The sequence below is a fragment of the Pleurodeles waltl genome, chromosome 2_2 (genome assembly GCF_031143425.1).
Source record: "Pleurodeles waltl isolate 20211129_DDA chromosome 2_2, aPleWal1.hap1.20221129, whole genome shotgun sequence".
NCBI classification, from domain to species: domain Eukaryota; kingdom Metazoa; phylum Chordata; class Amphibia; order Caudata; family Salamandridae; genus Pleurodeles; species Pleurodeles waltl.
The window spans coordinates 1,028,801,607-1,028,820,216 of NC_090439.1; the positions used below are offsets into that span (position 1 = coordinate 1,028,801,607).

Genomic DNA, 18,610 nt, shown 5'->3' on the forward strand with positions numbered 1-18,610 from the left:
AAACATATCTTCCCTCATTTGAAACCCATAACTCATCTGGTCTCTTGGTGCATTGTGACTTAATCCAGGAAACTCTTTCATCCTCCCTGACGCTATTCTGTAATGCTTTTAGTTCATCCATTGTATCTACGACCTTCAAGGCAAATGCTTCAGCTGGTTCAAGCTCTGGCTCACTTATCGAGTTCCATTCATCCCTGAGCAATATACAGTTCAAGGCACAAAATCTTGCGACTTGATCCGCATATGCGTTTCCCAAGGAAACATAGTCCTGTCCTTTTGTATGAGCACTACACTTTACCACTGCAATTTCGGCTGGCATTTGAATGGCGTGTAACAATTCCCTTATTCTCTCCCCGTTTTTCACTGGGGACCCTGAAGAGGTCAGGAAACCTCTCTGTGACCATAGTTGCCCAAAGTCGTGCACAATTCCAAACCCGTACTGACTATCAGTGTAAATGGTAACCTTCATCAATGTAGACAGTTGGCATGCTCTGGTAAGGGCTACAAGCTCTGCTACTTGTGCAGAATAGACTCCTTGAAGCCAGGACGCTTCCAAGACACCTGTTACAGTACATACAGCATATCCTGCTTTCAAAATTCCCAATGCATCTCTTAAACATGACCCATCAACAAAAACAATTTGGTCATTTTCATCAAGCTTAGTATCCTTAATGTCAGGTCGGGGTTTTGTGCAAAATTCAGTCACCTGAAGGCAGTCATGCTCGACGTCTTCAGCGTTCTCAATTTCAGCATTTTCTCCGGGAAGCAAGGTTGCTGGATTCAACGTAGTGCACCTTTTCAGCTGCACATTCGGTGAGCCCAGAATTATTGTTTCATACCTTGTGAGTCTTGCGTTCGGGAGCGGGTCAAAAGTATTTCAACTGAGTGAGGGATCATGACTGTTAATGGGTGTCCCATCACTATTCCTTCACTCTGAGTGAGGCTGATACCAACTGCTGCTACGGCGCGCAAACACCCTGGAAGTGCTGCTGCGACCGGATCCAAAGTAGCTGAAAAATACGCTACCGGTCTGTTTACGCCACCATGGGCTTGGGTCAAGACAGACAAAGAACATGCATCACGTTCATGACAAAACAATGTGAAAGGCTTTGTGTAATCAGGCATACCTAAAGCTGGAGCCCTGCACATGCATTCTTTCAATTCAATAAAAGCATCCATCTCATCTCCTTTCAGCTCAATTTCATCCAAGGCATCCTTCTGGGTCAGTTTCAGTAAAGGCTTTGCTAGGGTCCAGAAGTTGGGAATCCACTGACGACAGTAGCTCACCATCCCCAAAAACTTCCTCACCTCCCTCCTTGTCTTTGGTGGACTCATTTGAAGTACACTTGTTATTCTTTCCTTCATTATTCTCCGTGACCCTTTCTCAATTTGATGACCCAAGTATTTCACTTTCTTCTGACAGAACTGCAACTTTGAAGGAGACACCTTGTGTCCATTCCTTCCCAAATGGTTCAGTAGAGCAATGGTGTCGGCTGTGCAGCCACTTTCTGTCTTAGATGCAATCAGTAAGTCATCAATGTACTGCACTAGGGTTGACTCGAATGGCAATTCTAACGCTTCCAAGTCTTTCTTTAGAATTTGATTGAATATTGACGGTGACTCAGAAAACCCTTGAGGAATTCGACACCAACTGTAAACTCTGTCTAAGAATTTGAAACAAAAGAGAAATTGGCTGTCCTCATGAAGAGGCACTGAAAAGAATGCTTGTGACAAGTCGATGACTGAGAACCACTCGGCATCGCAAGGAATTTGAAACATTATCACAGCTGGATTCGGTACTACAGGGCAGCATTTGACTATGATGTCATTTATTTTCCTCAAGTCCTGCACTATTCGGACCTTTCCACTCGGCTTTATTAGTCCCATGATTGGTGAATTACATGGACTGCTTAACACTTCTTTCAATACTCCCTGTTTTACAAACTCGTCAATGAGTTGGGCGACTTTCATGAGGGTGTCTTGTGCCATGTGGTATTGTGGGGTCTGGGGAAAGGTTACATTGGGTTTTACTGTCACTTTCACTGGTTCCACTCCTTTCACCAATCCCACTTCCTTTCCTGTCATATCCCACACTTCTTTTCCGACTGTTTCCCGTAATTCAGCTGGAATCTCTTCTTCAGTTATCATCGGAAAAAGGTTAATCAGAGGATATTCTTCGTCGACAGTTTCCATCTCATCCCCTTCTACACTTTCCTCTTCTTCCCCATCACTGTTTGTCTGAATTCTAATTCCATCGTCCGAACACATAATCGAACATCCCAATTTGCACAATAGGTCTCTCCCTAACAGTGCTATCGGGCTTGAGTCACAAACCACAAAATTATGTAACCCTTGATAGTTACCAATACTGACTGGTACTGGATCTGTGATTGGGTTCGTCAGGTGCCTGTTTGCTACTCCCACTACTTGAACTGTTCTCCCTGATAGTGGCAAATTTGGTACTTCAATGCTCCTAACAGTTGAACGTGTAGCTCCTGTGTCAACCAAGAATGAAACACGATGACCCATGACTCTTCCCTCTACATATGGACCCTTTTGATCAACTTCCAAGGATGCTGCAAGCACACAATCTCCCTCCTATCCTGAACTTTCACTCTCCCATGCATCGTTTATTCCATTCTCACTGTGTAATGGGAACTGTTGTACTGTGCCATTTGTATTCATCACCTGACTCGAGACCTGTGGAGGAACCATCACTTGCTGCTGACTCACTGGTGCCAAAGGTATTTGCATTTGCTGATTAGGTACCATGGGAAACTGCTGTTGCATTGGCTGCATTTGTGTCATCTGCATACGGGGCATCTGCATCTGCTGCTGCTGCATAGGCTGTAATCCCTGCAGCTGATTTATGGTCTGAAAATTTGGGTTTGGACCTCTCATTTTCGGTCCCCTCATTGTCTGAAATGCATTGACATCATTGTTTTGCTGACCAACCCCTGCACCTTCCTGCACCACCATCGGGCACTCGCGTTTCCAATGTCCGACGATTCCGCACACGTGACACGGCATCACCCTTTTCATTGCCTGCACACCATTCGGAGTCACAACAGTGTTCAAATCCGGACCATTACTCCCAAAGCCTCCTCTGCCTCTGCCTCTCGCCTGTGGCTGAAACACCATATTTCCCTGCGGCTGCGGCTGCGGTACCTGCTGTTGGAACCCTTGCAACCCTTGCAAACCTGTCTGAGCGGCTTTAAGCTGCATCATCATCACTTTCTCTTTCAACCTTTTCTGTTTCACTTCAATTTCGTCGCTACAATATTTCGCATAATTCAACACCTCATCAATAGGTTTCGACTGCCAACAAATCAAATGCGTCTTTATCATCTGGCTTATCTCTGGTCTCAGCCCTTCCACAAATCTAAACACAAAATGAAGCATGTCCTTCGCCTCTATTGTTTCCGTGCCACTGTAGTTCTTGAACGCCTTCAACAACCTCTCATAGTAACCATGAATCGACTCTTTAGCCTCTTGGGCAGTTCGATCAATCTTCTGCCAATCCACATTTTTCGCGGCAACCTTCGTCTTCAAATGCTCAATCACCTTATAGTACAAGCTCATTACCATAGGCGATGGTGCACCCGTATCCCTGTCCCTCTCTGGTTCACTTGTCGGCCAACCTACAGCCCTTTTGCATTCTTCCCACAAATCTGCCGGAACCACAATCTCAAAGAGGGTGTTCAGGTCTTCCCAAAGACATTTTGCAAGCTTCACAAACCTATCAGTCTGTTGATACCATTCAATCGGTTTCTCTCTCAGTTTGGGAAAATCATCCGTAAAAGACTGAATGTCGCTCCTGTGCCACGGTACATGTATTAATTTTCCCCCTGCTGTCTCCCTCATTGGTAACATGGTTATTGCATCACTACTCTGTGGTCTTTTCTCCTTATGCTCTGGGACACTGTCTTTCTTCTTTTCCCTTTTCTTTGCCCATCTGCTCTCCCATTTGTCTAAGCACCCCCACACTTGTGCACTCTGCAGCAATTCTCTAAGGTGCGTTTTCATGCCTGCTGACCTCATGTGTTCAAAGTCTGTGGTCCCGAAATCCAATCTATAGCTCCTGCTCAAGTGTTTTGTCTTGTCTATCTCAACCCCGTTTTTGTCAGCTATCTCTTGCAACCTTCTGTGTACCTTGTTCACCTCTCTCGTAATCCTGGGACATAGATACCTCAGCTCTTCTTCCGAGTAGGACTCTAACCTGTTCAAACCCATAGTCCCTTCCACCAATTCTTCTGCCTCCATGTTCAACCTGACCCTATTCAGATAGTCTTCTCCCTTCCCACTGGCTGAGCTTTGTGTGGAATTCAGACTGTTGAACCACTGGGTCAGCTGTTGCGCATTCAACCCCATCAGTGTAGCATTCGCATCGACTGCCATTGATGGTTGCGGCAACTTTTCAGTGTTCGATGTTAGCGGTATCATCAGTGGGGGACTCGACCTCACCACTGTTGACTGAGCACATATGGGACTAAACTCCATCAAGGACCCAGATCCAGTTGGCAGAGCCGCTATCGGAGTTGTCTCTGGAGTGTTTTCTATGCACCTCCTCTCCGTTCCACTCTGCACCATTGATCCTTGACCGCTCATACCTAAGTTAGGCTGAGTGTACAAAGGTACCGGTGGACCTACAGTAATGGGTAGGGTTATCGCATCTGGGTTCTGTCCATTCCCCAAGTTCTGAGGCATGTTCATTCCCACACTATGGGTCATCATTGCCGGCATGCCCATCTGACTCCCCGTCATCTGAGCATGTGCGGTTCCCCCCTGCATCTGCTTTTGAGGCATCAAGAGCTGGGTTGATTCAGCTTGTGCCAATGTTGGGTTACGACCATTCTGTACTCCCATTACGGTTGGATCTAGAATCATTCCCGTACTGTTGTCACTGCTGTAGTACCTTGGGACCTGCGGCTGATAATTTTCTGCTGGTTTCAATATAGGCACATCTGGATATATTCTCCTAACCTGCGGTATCTGCGGGGTGAACAGTAAACTCGGGTCCTTAGATCCCGATGGCGTTTCTGAATTCGGAGTTTCATTATTCTGTACCGGTGCCAGACGGGCAGAACTGGTACTTGGACCTTGTCCACTCGCTGCATAGGGTGGTGGACGGTCGTTCAGCAATTGGATGATGAACTCCTCATCCTCTGACTCTTCTTCTCTATCTTTGGAACACCTCCTATTTGTCTTACAGGTAGCTTTCTTGCCTGTCTCCTCTTCTTCCTTAGCAATTGCGGGGAACAATTTTATCCCCTGCAATATATCTGACCTCCACACCTTCTGTGCATTGTCCCACCTAGCGTCCGCTAGTGTCTTTTCTACCTTTCTTATCCTGGTCTCGAACTTCTTTTGCTGTTGCTGTCTAGCCATTAGTTCCCAAATCGCTAGAGCCTCAAACTGTGCTGGCCTTGGAGGTACCTTCATGTCGTACATCGCGAATCTCAAATTCTCTAGGATCCTTATATTGAATGTCCCATGAATCGGGAACGCTACGCTCCCATGTTTCTCTGTCAGCTTGTGCCATTGCTTTAGCCAAAGGCACGGAGCTACCCCTTTTTCCTCCATTACAATGTAAGCTGGTGTACCTTCGGGTGGCGTCTCCTCTCCTACGCTCGCTTTAATGTAAGACTCTCCCTTCATCGCACTCTTTAATGCTTTAAAAAATTTCATTTTCTCGTCTTTTATTTCACAAAGTTTGTAATCAATAGGTGACTTTAATTCCCGGAATACTCTTCGCTTGCCTTTCCCCTTCCAATCGAGCCCCACGGACTGCGTCCAATCCGTGCGCGACCCTTCTCTGCAACCAACCTATCCCAGCGCGGCTCCTAGTGACGTCACACTCACACACACTGCGGCTGACAAAGCCTCGCGGCTTGTCCTCCTTCACTCAGCTCCTCTCGTAACAACTTCTAGCATGTATCGCGAGCAACCAAATAATAATAAAACAGATCTGTCGGTTTACTACAGGAAGGGTAACACAATCGCTTCAGGACCTTAGGGATTTTTCACTAGCCTCGGCAGTTATTCCATCTTTCTCGGTCCCCACTTTCGCAAGCAAATCTGACCCGCAGACTCTGCTCTCAACTTGTCAATGATCTATTCTAGTGCACTTAGAATTTGTCAAAGCCCGAAGTCGAAGTTTCTTTCACTCCCTTTAACACACGTACCGACTCGTTGACCACGCCCGATCAACCTATTAAACCGACCAGACCACAACATAAAACAAGTGTCTCATACACTTTTCAACATACTCCGGAGTCTCTTGACCTCGCAGGGCCCGTCTCAACAACAACAACCACGTGGACCTTTTTCTGCACAAAGCGCCACATACACGTGAAGTTCGACGACTTCCCTACTCTCACACTCGGAGTCGCACCTCCGCTATTTTCTATGAAGTTCGACGACTTCCCTACTCCTACACTCGGAGTCGCACCTCCGCTATTCTCTAAAATCCTCGCAACCTTTTCACACAATCTGCGGCAATAAGCTGTGCAAGCGCAAAATCCTAACTTCACTCATACCGTCACTAGTACCACCAACGCCGATCTCACACCTCCATTCTTTCCATTCGCAAGCTCCGAGATCCCGGGAAAGTCGCGGGGGACTTAGCCCATCATCATTCTCTCAATCTGTTTTACCCAAGAAAATCTAATTCAACACCATATACCTCTCGAGCGGGGTCCCAAAAGTCGAAACCGTTAATTCAACACCATGTATGTCTCGAGTGGGGTCCCAAAAGTCGAAACCGTCCTCTGCTACCATCTACTGATAGAGCGTTCCAACCTAATAATTTACCTGTATCTGGACGCTCTTGGGTCGATGAATCTTTTGACCAAGTGGGGCACTCTTCACCCGAGAGTAATCAATCAAATCAACAATCAATAATCAATAACGAACATAAGCAATACCCTGATCAACATAACACTTCACAATTAATCCAGAAAACATTTCGACGAACCATGACCTTTTCGGTCATGAATAACCACACCAGTTTATTCAAAGTTAATGCATATATTTCCATATATTAACAAAGCTAGCACAATATAAATGTGTCTCAACACCAAATGATATATGTAAATGAACTTTAATAGCTGTCCATAGCGGCGAAACAGATGCAATCTATGCAGCATTTGAATAACAATGCATTCGATAATAGCAACACAAACCACTAGAACTATAATCTGTAATGAGCTAATTGCATACATTGGTCAGCATAACAAGGTCTCAAATTGCATCGTGCATTAAATGAATCCTCATCTAACCTCAAATTAGCATCAGCATGTGGGACTTCATGCAAAAACAATTTAGTAACATTAATTTGGAAAACTCCTAACTAGGGCTCTTATCAAAAATCAGCAGTTGGTTACCTAAAAAGAAAACACAATGCAATTGTACATTTTCCTTTCATATTTACCAAGTTCGATCAGCATTCAAGGAAGTCTTCGTCTCACAGGTACCGATTTCGAACAGCATGGGACGGGGCAAAGGGGCAGGGTGGACGGGGCAATTGCCTCACAGCGGCAAGATAAAACTACTACTTCATGCAAAGGGGCAAATCAAAGTTAAAGTCTCTAGGGCGAGAATTACTTAAAAGTCTCTTTCTCTCGATTAGAGAAAGCATCAAAGTCTCATTCAAAATGGCGTCGCAGCAAGAGGGGCCATAATGTCTGCAATGTCCTGCAAAATGGCGGGTATGGGGCGATGTCCGATTTCCTTTCGTGCACCAGGTTTAAATAGACAACAGTTCAAATCCAGTAGGGTCTTCCATTGGAGGGTTCATAGGTTGGCTTCAAATTGTCCAATCAAAAACAACAGTTCTCAAGCTTCTACCTAAGCATACATTATCCTTGGAGTCGGGAACGTAAGTTGCAACATATTTTACCAATTAACTCACTTTCAGAGCGTCCATTGTCTGCACCTGCAGATTGACCTTGGAGCAAAGAAGAAGATGCCAGGCTGGCACGAAACCTTAAGATAAGCATGTGAACCGATCTCACTGGAAAAGTACAGCTTCAAGCAAGAATACACGTTTATTAGCACATTGGAAAAATACGAGCATCTAAACCGTGAGACAAGGCAACTAGGCCAAAGCCTCCACTAAAGTTATGCTAAGCTAAAACATTTCAAACAAGCAAATCATGGCACACGTTTACGATTATGTCGGATTAGTGCAATTCTAATACATCACGTTATATAAAGCACGCTTATAAATGTTGGCAAACTACTCTGAGGGCACATTTGTCCCCGTACAATCTTTACTAGTTCGGTCAAAGTCACACTTGATTATTGCAGCACTACGTTTATGCGCTAATAAATGTAAAACCTTCATTTCTGCGTCATCAGGTATGTAGTATCTTCCTATTGGCAGTGTGTCTAATGGATTTATGTTGGACTGTTTTAAGCATGGTCTGTGTATTACCCCTGCACTCCCACTCGCATGTCATTATCCTCTTTCACAGCTCACTCTGCCAGGACTCTGAGGCTCTTTACAACATTGGCGGTCCCACCACGGGGAGGACACAACCGTTTGCTGGCGTCCCCCCCCAGTTGTAGTACAATCTGCCCACCGGTCAGCCCAGTAGGAACAGTGCTACGGTATTGGTCTCAGCTCCTTTATGGGAGCCGAGGATAATACTGTAACACCATAGCACCATCAGAATGGGCACTGTCTGTCCCAAAGCAGACAGTGCCTATTCCGATGCTGCTGGGCGGGGGCTCCCCTGTGGCCCCCGGCACTGGCTTTCCGCCAGCTTTTCCATGGCAGGGTGACAGCTATGGAATGGCTGGTGGAAAGCTGAGTTGATCAGCATGGCGGTGCTGAGGTCAGCGCCGCAGTGGGTGAGCACAACTCAGACCACCGTCAACCCGTAAGGAACCACGTTCCTGGCAGTGATGGTTGTCCACTGGTGGTCCGACTGCCAGGGTTGTAATGTGGCAGTCAGACCACCTGGAGTGGGGTGGTCCGACTGTCACCGCGAGTCTGGCGGACCTTGCACTTAAACAAGGGGATGCCATGGTGCAGAGTGGCATATATTTACTTTCAATGTCCTTACAATGTCATGCTTTAGGAAATGTTTTCTGTAAATTCTTGAAATCCATGCAAGTTGAGTCATTTTGCTTTATTGGAAAAAAAGACACAGGCCATCAACAAAACCGTAGTCACAGCAAGAAGTGTGAATGTTGCTTCCTTTGCTGTTTCATCTTTTATAAGGTATAAAGACATGGTGTGCAGCATCTTTCAACATTTGTAGAAAGCTGTCAACCGAGCTTGGACCGTCAGACTTGTAAAGAGGCCCTTTGTCTGGTTTAAAGGTCTAATAATGGATTAAAAAAAGAGTGGTGCATTCAAATCTTTCAGTAAACAAATCCCCTGACACAGCTGAGGGGTATTTACCTACTCCTTACTGAATGTATATATCTGTTATGACATTGTAGTGTGGTCAACCCTACCAACAGCGTAGTACCTTGTGACGTCTTTACAATTTTGAATTACACCAGATTAATTTGCAGCCCTGCAATATAAGACTCCTGAAACCTGCTACTGTAAGGATGATTGCCACTGCTTTTCTGCACTTTTCAAATACTTTGTAACCTTTTAACACTTTAAGTCAGTCCTGACTTTTTAACAGACATCACCTTGTAGTCTGGGACTTGAAATTTTGCTGCTAACATTGTAACTATGGTCCCCAGCACTAAAGAGCAGTTTAGTAAAAAGGCAGGATTAGCCGAAGGCACCATATATAAAAACTGGACACCTTCCAGGTATGATTTTTTGGGGTATGTGGAAAGTGTTGTGCTGTGTTTTCATTACTATCCCATGTGGATGGTGACAGCACTCTTTTCATAGGTATCTGTATGTGGCACCTCATCACACATCCACATGCAGCACCTCCATCAAACATCGGCATGTGGCACCTCCATCATACATCCTCATGCAGCATGTCTATCAAATATCTGCACATGGCTTCTCCATCAAACACCCTCACATGGCACCCTCATTATACATCCACATGCAGCACCTCCATCAAACATCGGCATGTGGCACCTCCATCAAACATCTGCATGTTGCACCTCCATCATACATCCTCATGCAGCATGTCTATCAAATATCTGCACATGGCTTCTCCATCAAACACCCTCACATGGCACCCTCATTATACATCCACATGCAGCACCTCCATCAAACATCGGCATGTGGCACCTCCATCAAACATCTGCATGTTGCACCTCCATCATACATCCTCATGCAGCATGTCTATCAAATATCTGCACATGGCTTCTCCATCAAACACCCTCACATGGCACCCTCATTACACATCCATATGCAGCACCTCCATTATACATTCTCATGCAGAATCTCCATCAACCATGTGGAACCCTCATAATGCATCCCCATGCCACACTTCCATCACACATTTCTATTTGAAACCTCTACCAGACATCTGCATGTGGCCTCCTTCAGACATCTACCTGCCTCACCTCCATCATAATCCATGTGTGGCACCTCCATCATACATCTGCTTTCGGCAATCCCATCAGACATCTGAATGCGGCACCTCCATCACACATCCGCATGCAGCACCTCCATTGTACAGCCTATTTCAAAACTCCCATCATGCATCTGGATGCAGCCTGAACCTCCATCATACATGTGCATGTGGCAGTGCCATCATACATCCACATCATCATCATCATCATACTCAATCACCTAATACCAAGGGGCCACACCCTCACGTATGAATCAATCTTGCATGACTTGTGACATCTTGAAGTTAATAAGCCTTCGTCACTTCCATTCAAATCCATTTATTTAGGTGATTTTAATCTGTATTGTACCATCTTTGCCATGTCAAATAGATGATGACATTAGCAAAATGATCACATCTGCCCAAGTAAATCAAAATGGTAACTAACAGAGTCCTGGTATCTTTCTCCAGATGAGAATTGAAAACAATTTTGAGACAGTAATCCTAGACCTGACCTCAAGATAAATGCATCTATCGTGTTTAGCCAGATACTTGTGAAATCATTCCATGTGGTCTTCACATTCTGTAATTTTGTTCCAATGGTTGAAGTGCGCCACACACATGGTCAGAATTAGTTGAGTACATTGGCATGTTGGGAGCTACATTGAAGACAATGAATGGCTCAGGGCATTAATGGTTTGTATAACCTTCTGCTCCAACATTCCAATGTTTGTGTTTCGCTGTCTCCCTTTTAATTTTGAACATTCACCCATAAGTGAGTGGAATGGTCCAATACCACTATAGCCCTTTTGGCTAGAGCTATAACGGTTATTAAAGGCCCTCACCCTCCTTATTGGCACAGGCCTGTGGCTCTGGCATACAACTCAGGCCTTTAACACCCCGTATAGCCCTCAGCAGCATGCTATGATGCTATAATCCCATTGTGATGCCCAACACTAGCTCAACACTTGCTGGATACACATGTAATTAATTGTCATGTTTCAAATTTAAGATAATTGCTCGCCCAGCCCTTCACACAACCATGGATAATAGTCTTTTGATTTCTGTAGTTAACACATAGTGATCACTGCACCACAACACGGTGGTAATAATAGTAAACAAGACCTACTGATAGGCTACTGTTACATCTTAGGCATGCAGCTTAGCTGGTCCAAGGTACTGACTGATGTGAGACATCCATTTTCTTCTCTACTTTAGCTCTGCACTTCTACTGGAAGAGGTACTCTGCTTCTAGGCCTTCTTCGTTTGGAGAGACAACACTCTTTGGATTTCAACCGTACATTCCTAAGTGTGATGGACTGGGAAACTGGGAGCCAGTGCAGTGCTACAAAAGTACTGGTAAGCTTTGCATTTGAAAAGGCCTTCTTGCAGTTCCCAGCTTACTGAGAGCCAATGTGGCCACTGTGACTCCTGCTTTCTCTCGCACGCGCTCACTCCCTCTCATGCTCACCAACTCTCTGCTCTTTGATCTCTCTCCTTCATGTCCTTTCTTGCACGCTCAGTACCCACATCTATCTCTGTTTTACTCTCTCTCCTTCCTTTTCTTTTACACTCTCCCTAGGTGTCTCACTTTCTTTTCCTCACCCATCCTCTCACTCTCACTTTCACTCACTTTTCTGTCTCACCCTTTGCCTGACTCTAGTTCTCTATAAACATCGTTCTACGTTACTCTCTCTTATGCACCGTTCCCTCTTTGTATCTCTTCACCACACTCCCTTTCTCCATCTCTCCCCCCTTCTTTCTTCCTTCCCCTTTCTCAAGTCAATTATACATACTTAAATTGTGTTTTATTTGGACACATTTTGCCTCTGTAAGTGTTGCTGAAGGCTGCCTCATTTACAGGGCCTAGAACAGTTTTTGAGAGTGTGACATCCAGGCATGATCTGCTGTCTTTTCTACCTTTTCTACTGAGATTTGCATTACCCTGGTGGCGATCTTACTCGGGGCAGGAAAGGAACAGTAGACTTACCAAAGTTTATTTCACCACGTGAAATCTGAGCTGCTTTTTATCTCATTGGGTAAGAAACAGACTGGTTGTATCATTGTGGGTGAAGGACAATACCACCACAGCACATTCAATATACAGGAAATAAAACCCTGCAAAGTATTAATCGTTTTTATTCAGTTATTGGTCCTGAAGAAGGTGGGTTAAAGGTCAAGAAGCCACTGAAACTCTGTGTCAACACAATAACTATTTTTACTACTTTGACTGTATACAGTTGTTTTGTATGTGGACTAAACGTTTTGGATGATGAATCCAGTCCAGTGGGTGATGAATTATATTTAAAAAAAAAAAGTCAATAGTATTGTATGTGTATTTTATAAACTACTTATGAGATTCTAAATATTGTGGTTAGAGCATAATGTGTTACTTCTGGAATCAAAGTTATATCTGTTCTTAGGTTGATAATTAAGCATCCACACAGTGAAACAAGTCTGGGGGAAATTGTATTAGTTTCTGCTAAAAAAATACACACGCAGCATGACAAAGGGGTAGATTTTCATAAATACGTTGTGGTGTTTATAAATAAGGCCTGATGCCGAGCACCCGCAACCACTAACACTAATTAAGCACTGAGGTAGGGGTGGCTTTTCTGCCAGATGCTTCCTCTGTGAAGTGCTTCCACTCTAAGCTCCAGGATGGATAGAGAACACTCCAGTACACACACAACTGCACCTGCCATCCACTTAACAACTGTAACTACAACAATTGTGATGAAAGTTTTAGTACATCAAGACCTCAGTTGTCACAAACAGTATTGTCATTTCATAGCGAGGTCTATGCAGCTGAGGTCGTGACACTTTCTTTTTCATGGGAAACTGCAGTAGCTATCAAGTCACCTCTGTGGCAAAACATTTGGGGTCATTTTTCCACCCATGAGGGTTGGCATTTCTTGTTCTCTATTAGCTGTGTCTTGCTCTCTTGCTCTTGCCAGGTCACTGCTGGTGTGTCGACGAAAAGGGACAGTACATCACTGGTTCTCTGCAATCACGTGCACCCCGACTCCCTCAGTGTAAGTGTCCTTTTCCTATACCTTTGTGTCATGTGTGGCCTTTTATCCAGCCCTCTACGCTGTGCAATTGATGGTGCAGCGCGACTCTCCAGTATGCGTAAGGTGATGGGTAAACCTAATGCTTGAGAAAGGCTGCCACTTTCTTGTGTAAACAAAATGAGTTAAGATGAGCATTGGAACAACCAGCTGGTGAGATCCACTTTCTGGGTGATTGTATGTTTGTTCTCAGAACCTTTTTTTATTATAAAATAATCTGTGATGTGCCTTGCCAACGAAGCAAATGTTATGATCAATGGCTGATATATTTCAGGTACATAACATAATCACTAGCAACATGCTAGTAAATCAGTTACACATAACAACATTATTCAGAGCAAAAAACTTGCACCACTGTAGCCAATTCTTCATATACACTTGTTTATGACAGTGTTACATAGTGGGCTTGAAAGCTCACTGGGAATACTTCTTCCTTAGTGAAAACAACAATAAACTTTAAACATTCTTTGAAGCGCATTTATATTGCCATAACATTAACATGATTATTTATTCTTAAAGGTAAAACCCCGTGCCAGCTGTCTCGTGCCAATGCCCTCATTTCCGGCTGGAAACACAGTGAATCCAAACTCTCGGACACCCCGGTTGCCCCTTTCACCCCTGCGTGCCTTGAGGTGAATCAATATTTGCAACCACTTCTCACTCTCTTGTTGCCATATTTTCCTCATAGTCTGTCAGTTTTGTCTGTTTAATGGTCCTGCGTCAGCGATGAGAGGCCTCTGGGTAGCCATGCGCTCTACAGATCTCTAATAATAATAATAATAATAATTAGAATACCAAGGAGATTGATGCAACTTTTACATGTTCCATACTCATGGAAGGAGGTTTAGTTACCATGGAAATACATAAGAATTTCTTGATTCTTGATTACGAAAGTTGATATAATTGGTTAGAGGGCCAGAAGTCCTTCGACTTTAACCAAATAACCCGTCTTGCTTTCTATTATAACTGTGATAAAGCAAGTAAGATGAAACCGGTTAGAGGACCTTCAAAAAATACTTTTTATTTTATTAGTTTTTTTATACAGGGTATAATCGTTATAATCGTCTCAGAGGTACAAGTATTTTGTTTGACTGTCTACATACAAGTAAAGACCTTTCACCTTGGTCACTTTAGGACATACTTATTTGAGAGATAGATTCACTTATGCAGGACTTCGCAGAAGCAAAGGTTTAGCTGTACCAGAATGACTCTTCAGCCAACTGAGTGGATAATGAAACTTTGAGCCTTCCTGGCAGACCCTTGTTGAGAAAAGGCATAAAAAAGATTCTGTACAATTCAGACAGTATTCTATGGATATTGAGCAAATCAGCAAATGATATTCAAATTGTAAACATTTGAAAACTATTTTATTTATCTAATTTTATTTTTTGAGATAGTGCCTCAATACTCTGGGCACAGGGTAACTAAGAACTTTGCAAAAATAAAACAAAGTACTGGTGGAGAGGAAGCAATTTAGATTATCAATAGGATTTGCAGGATAGGATAGCCAATCAGAATGCGCTTTTGGATATGGAAATATAGGTAATGCATGTAGCTCATGGGGTCTTCAGGAAAATGTTGTTAGAGATCCTTTTTGAAGCCAGGGATTGAGAGGGCCAGTCTGATGTGTGCTATGAGTACTTTCCACCTCTTTGATGAATGTTCAAATAAATGTTGCTTTAGTGGAGAGGTTTTTTCAAAATGTAGGAGTGTCTAGCTTGAGCAGAATTTGGTTTCCTAATATTCTTTTTCTGCGGGAGGTCTGCAGTTATTTTGGCAGTTATTCAAGCTTGTTCATATGAATCACCTCGTAGGTAATGCGTTCAGCATATGCTGAGCAATGTTCTGAGGATGCCAACCTAGTGAGGAAAGGACAAGTGTAAGGTGCTATTTTTTTTGTCTTTGAAACCAGATGAGCTACCATATCGAGGACCAATTTTAATGAAGGCAGCTGACGTTCAGGAAGGCCATTCAGTATAGCATTACCACAGTCTACGTGACACGAGTAGGGCCTAGGTGGCCATCATCAGGTGTCCTTTTGGAAGGAATGACTTGAAACTTTGGAGAGGTTGCTACTGTAATCTTGATGTTATGATCATTTCTTTGACGTTGAGCTCAAGATGGAGTGGTTTGTCAAGTTTCAAGCTAAGACATTTTTCTGAGATGATCCTGTTAGGTGTAAAGCCCACATTCATAAGATAATTTGGCCAGTCAAGTGTCAGGACCTAACCTTTTTTGAGAGAAATCATGAAAATTGTGTGTTCTAGGGATACAACCTTAGCTTCATATTAACTATCCAGTTCTAAACGTCCTTTAGGAAGGAGGTTAGGTTTTTAAGGCTATTTAGCGTTCAGCCTTAATGTATAGTTAGGTATTATCTGCATATTGTAGACAAGAGGTATTCTGGTTGTTAAGTTATCTCCAAAAGGCTTCACATATCAATTGAAAAATAAAGGGCTAAGGAAAATGCCTCGAGGGATTCGAAAAAGGATACTCTAATGGGACCCAAGAAGGAAATGCCTATTTTGAAGCATTGCAATCTGCCTGAAAGTTTGGACAAGTTCCTTCAGCATCCTCTCTGTCTAAGGTTTTGTGGTCAATGGTATCTAGAGACGTGTGATGAGTCAAAAGGGACTAGGGAGCAGAGTTTTTCCTTCATCAAAAAACCATGGAAGATTGCCAATCATTTTGAAGGTAATAGTTTCAGCGCTGTGAGATCAGAAACCAGATTGGAAATTGGTCAAGTGATGAATGTAGTCATCTAGTTAGTTGATGACACATCCTTCCAGGATCTTGGAGATGAAGTGTAGGCCAGTGGTGGTGCTATATGTGTGAAATCTTCTATCTCTGCATTTGGTGTATTGAGAAAAGTATAAGCAGAGACCACCTTAATGGAATCCAGGAGAACGTCCTGTTTTAAGGAGAAGTTGATGGATTTCAAGCATGTAGAGTAGAGTGCACTTTAGCGTTTTTTAGCTAACATGGATGGATTCTAAAAAGAACTTTGTTCAGTGTTCCCAATGACCTTCTCAAACTCTTCAGCAGTAGTGGGTGTAAATGTACTCCAGGTAGTAGAAGGATTTTCTTGGGGAAATGTATACTCTGTGTTGCAGATGGGAGTGTGTGTATGGCTATGTCTTCACTAAATGTGATTATTTTGTTTGAAAAGTGGGAAGCAAGTTCACTGAATTTTGATTCCATAAATGGGCTTACAGTGGGCCTTATGTAATGATTCTCAAAGATTGGGAGATGTGTTCACAAGTGATTTGATATTCATATAAATCTCTGTTTCAGGAAGAAGGATTTTTTATTTTTTTGCAAAACATCCTGGCAGTTTTGAGTTTGAGACAGAAGTGGAGGATTTTCTCTTACTAATTTTGTATGCAGTTTTGTTGATCACATCATTTTAATGTCACCATTTTACCAGCTAGAAGTTTCCTTAGATCTTTTCAGTTTAGAAGTAGTGATCACTAGTTCGTACATGATGCTACTTTGTAGTACTCAACAGACATTTAGGGGGTAAGCACTCTTCTCTACTGATAGTTTTACTTCTAGGCTCAAAGAATCAAAGGGCCTTTTAAAACTTCTTTATGTAGCTGAAATATGGGAGTAAAGTTTTGAAAAACTTATGCCTTATTATAATAATGGAGCTAAGTAAATTGAGGGGGAAGGCCACATATATATGGGGGAGGACCATGTTCCCCAATATGTAAATGAATACTTTTTCACCTCCACCCTAACAAAAAGGGAGACAGAACGAGGACAGAAATCCTAACATCACTAAGGACTACTTGACTAATCTTCATTGAAAAAAACTAATGTGGCGATTTTTTAAAGAAGGCAAGACATGACACGTTCAGCCCTAATTTAAATATGCAGGATGTTTCAAAAGAGTATGAATAATATAATGATTTAAGGTGCCAATTTATTTGAATTTCCGAAAACGTAATTTATGACAATTTTCTTATTTTTATTTTAGCCCTGCCTACTTTAATTCTCTGTTTTCATTATTTCTCTTCTTATATGTACCACAAGCCCTTTTGTTAATGTTACCTGGATTTACTATTTAGATGTCCTTTGCCATTTTGATCAATGGCATATCTTCAGCTCTTTCTGCTTTTCTTGTTTCAGACTGGTGAATATGCTCTGCAGCAAAACTCTGGTGCAGGCACCTGGTGTGTAAATCCTATAACAGGAAAAATAATCCAGCAGCTGGACAGCCATTCAAACACCAGTGTTGCATGTAAGTCAAGCTCTATATAGGATTTTTGTTTGTGTTTGCATAGCTCTGTGTACCATATACAAGAGGTCATTGCTGTTCCTAATGTGTAGCATGTAGGTCACATGAGCAGACACAACTTCTCTGCTACACTGTGTACTACACAGGGGGCAGGTAATGCCTTATCAGGGTTAGGTTGATAATCGATTGACCTGGTCATGGCGAGTCTTTGAAATATTATCCACAAGGAGGGTTAGCTGCGGGGATTGTGTTTATTTTTTGTGTGGTGGACGCGGAGAGGGGGGTTTAGGCTTAAAGCTGGAGGATATTGAGAAGAGGTGAGAACACATGAGCATCCCAGAGGTAAGTACACCAGCAGGGGAGATGGAAGAGGGAGGCAGTCACTGTGAAAGACGCCTACTGTGTTTAATAATATAACTTCGACCAAACAAGGCAAAGCTTTCAACCACTGCTAGTGCGGTTTTGTCTGTGCAGTTCGCCCTTCTAGTTTGTAAGGTGATAGCTTTTACTTTAGATTAGTAAAAATTACTTTCAATAAATGTTTTTTCGTGTCTCTTCTTCAACTGATTAATGTTGGTATTATTTTTATGAGTATGAGTTCTCCTGGTTTGATACATTTTCCTCTGTGACTACTCTGATTTTTTACATTATCTATTTTATAACGACCTCCCTGAAGTAGTGTAATTTTTCTCGCTAAGCATAAGTCTGTCTCACTAAGGGTTCTCCCTGGTCGCTGAAAGAGGTTTGGGTTCAGCATCAATAGGTATCCCACTTGGACCCGTGGTCCTGGATCAATATCTTCATCAGTTTCTCCC

The 18,610-nt window shown here is 43.1% G+C and overlaps 1 protein-coding gene across 1 annotated transcript in view; it reads left to right on the forward strand.

The window, feature by feature from the left end:
- TG (thyroglobulin) overlaps positions 1-18,610 on the forward strand; it is a 673,226-nt gene that overhangs the window by 117,442 nt on the left and 537,174 nt on the right. Inside the window, exons 12-15 of the mRNA XM_069220782.1 lie at positions 11,703-11,843; positions 13,442-13,519; positions 14,075-14,187; positions 17,687-17,798. Coding sequence (XP_069076883.1) covers positions 11,703-11,843; positions 13,442-13,519; positions 14,075-14,187; positions 17,687-17,798 — 444 coding nt within the window. The remainder of the gene's footprint in view (positions 1-11,702; positions 11,844-13,441; positions 13,520-14,074; positions 14,188-17,686; positions 17,799-18,610) is intronic.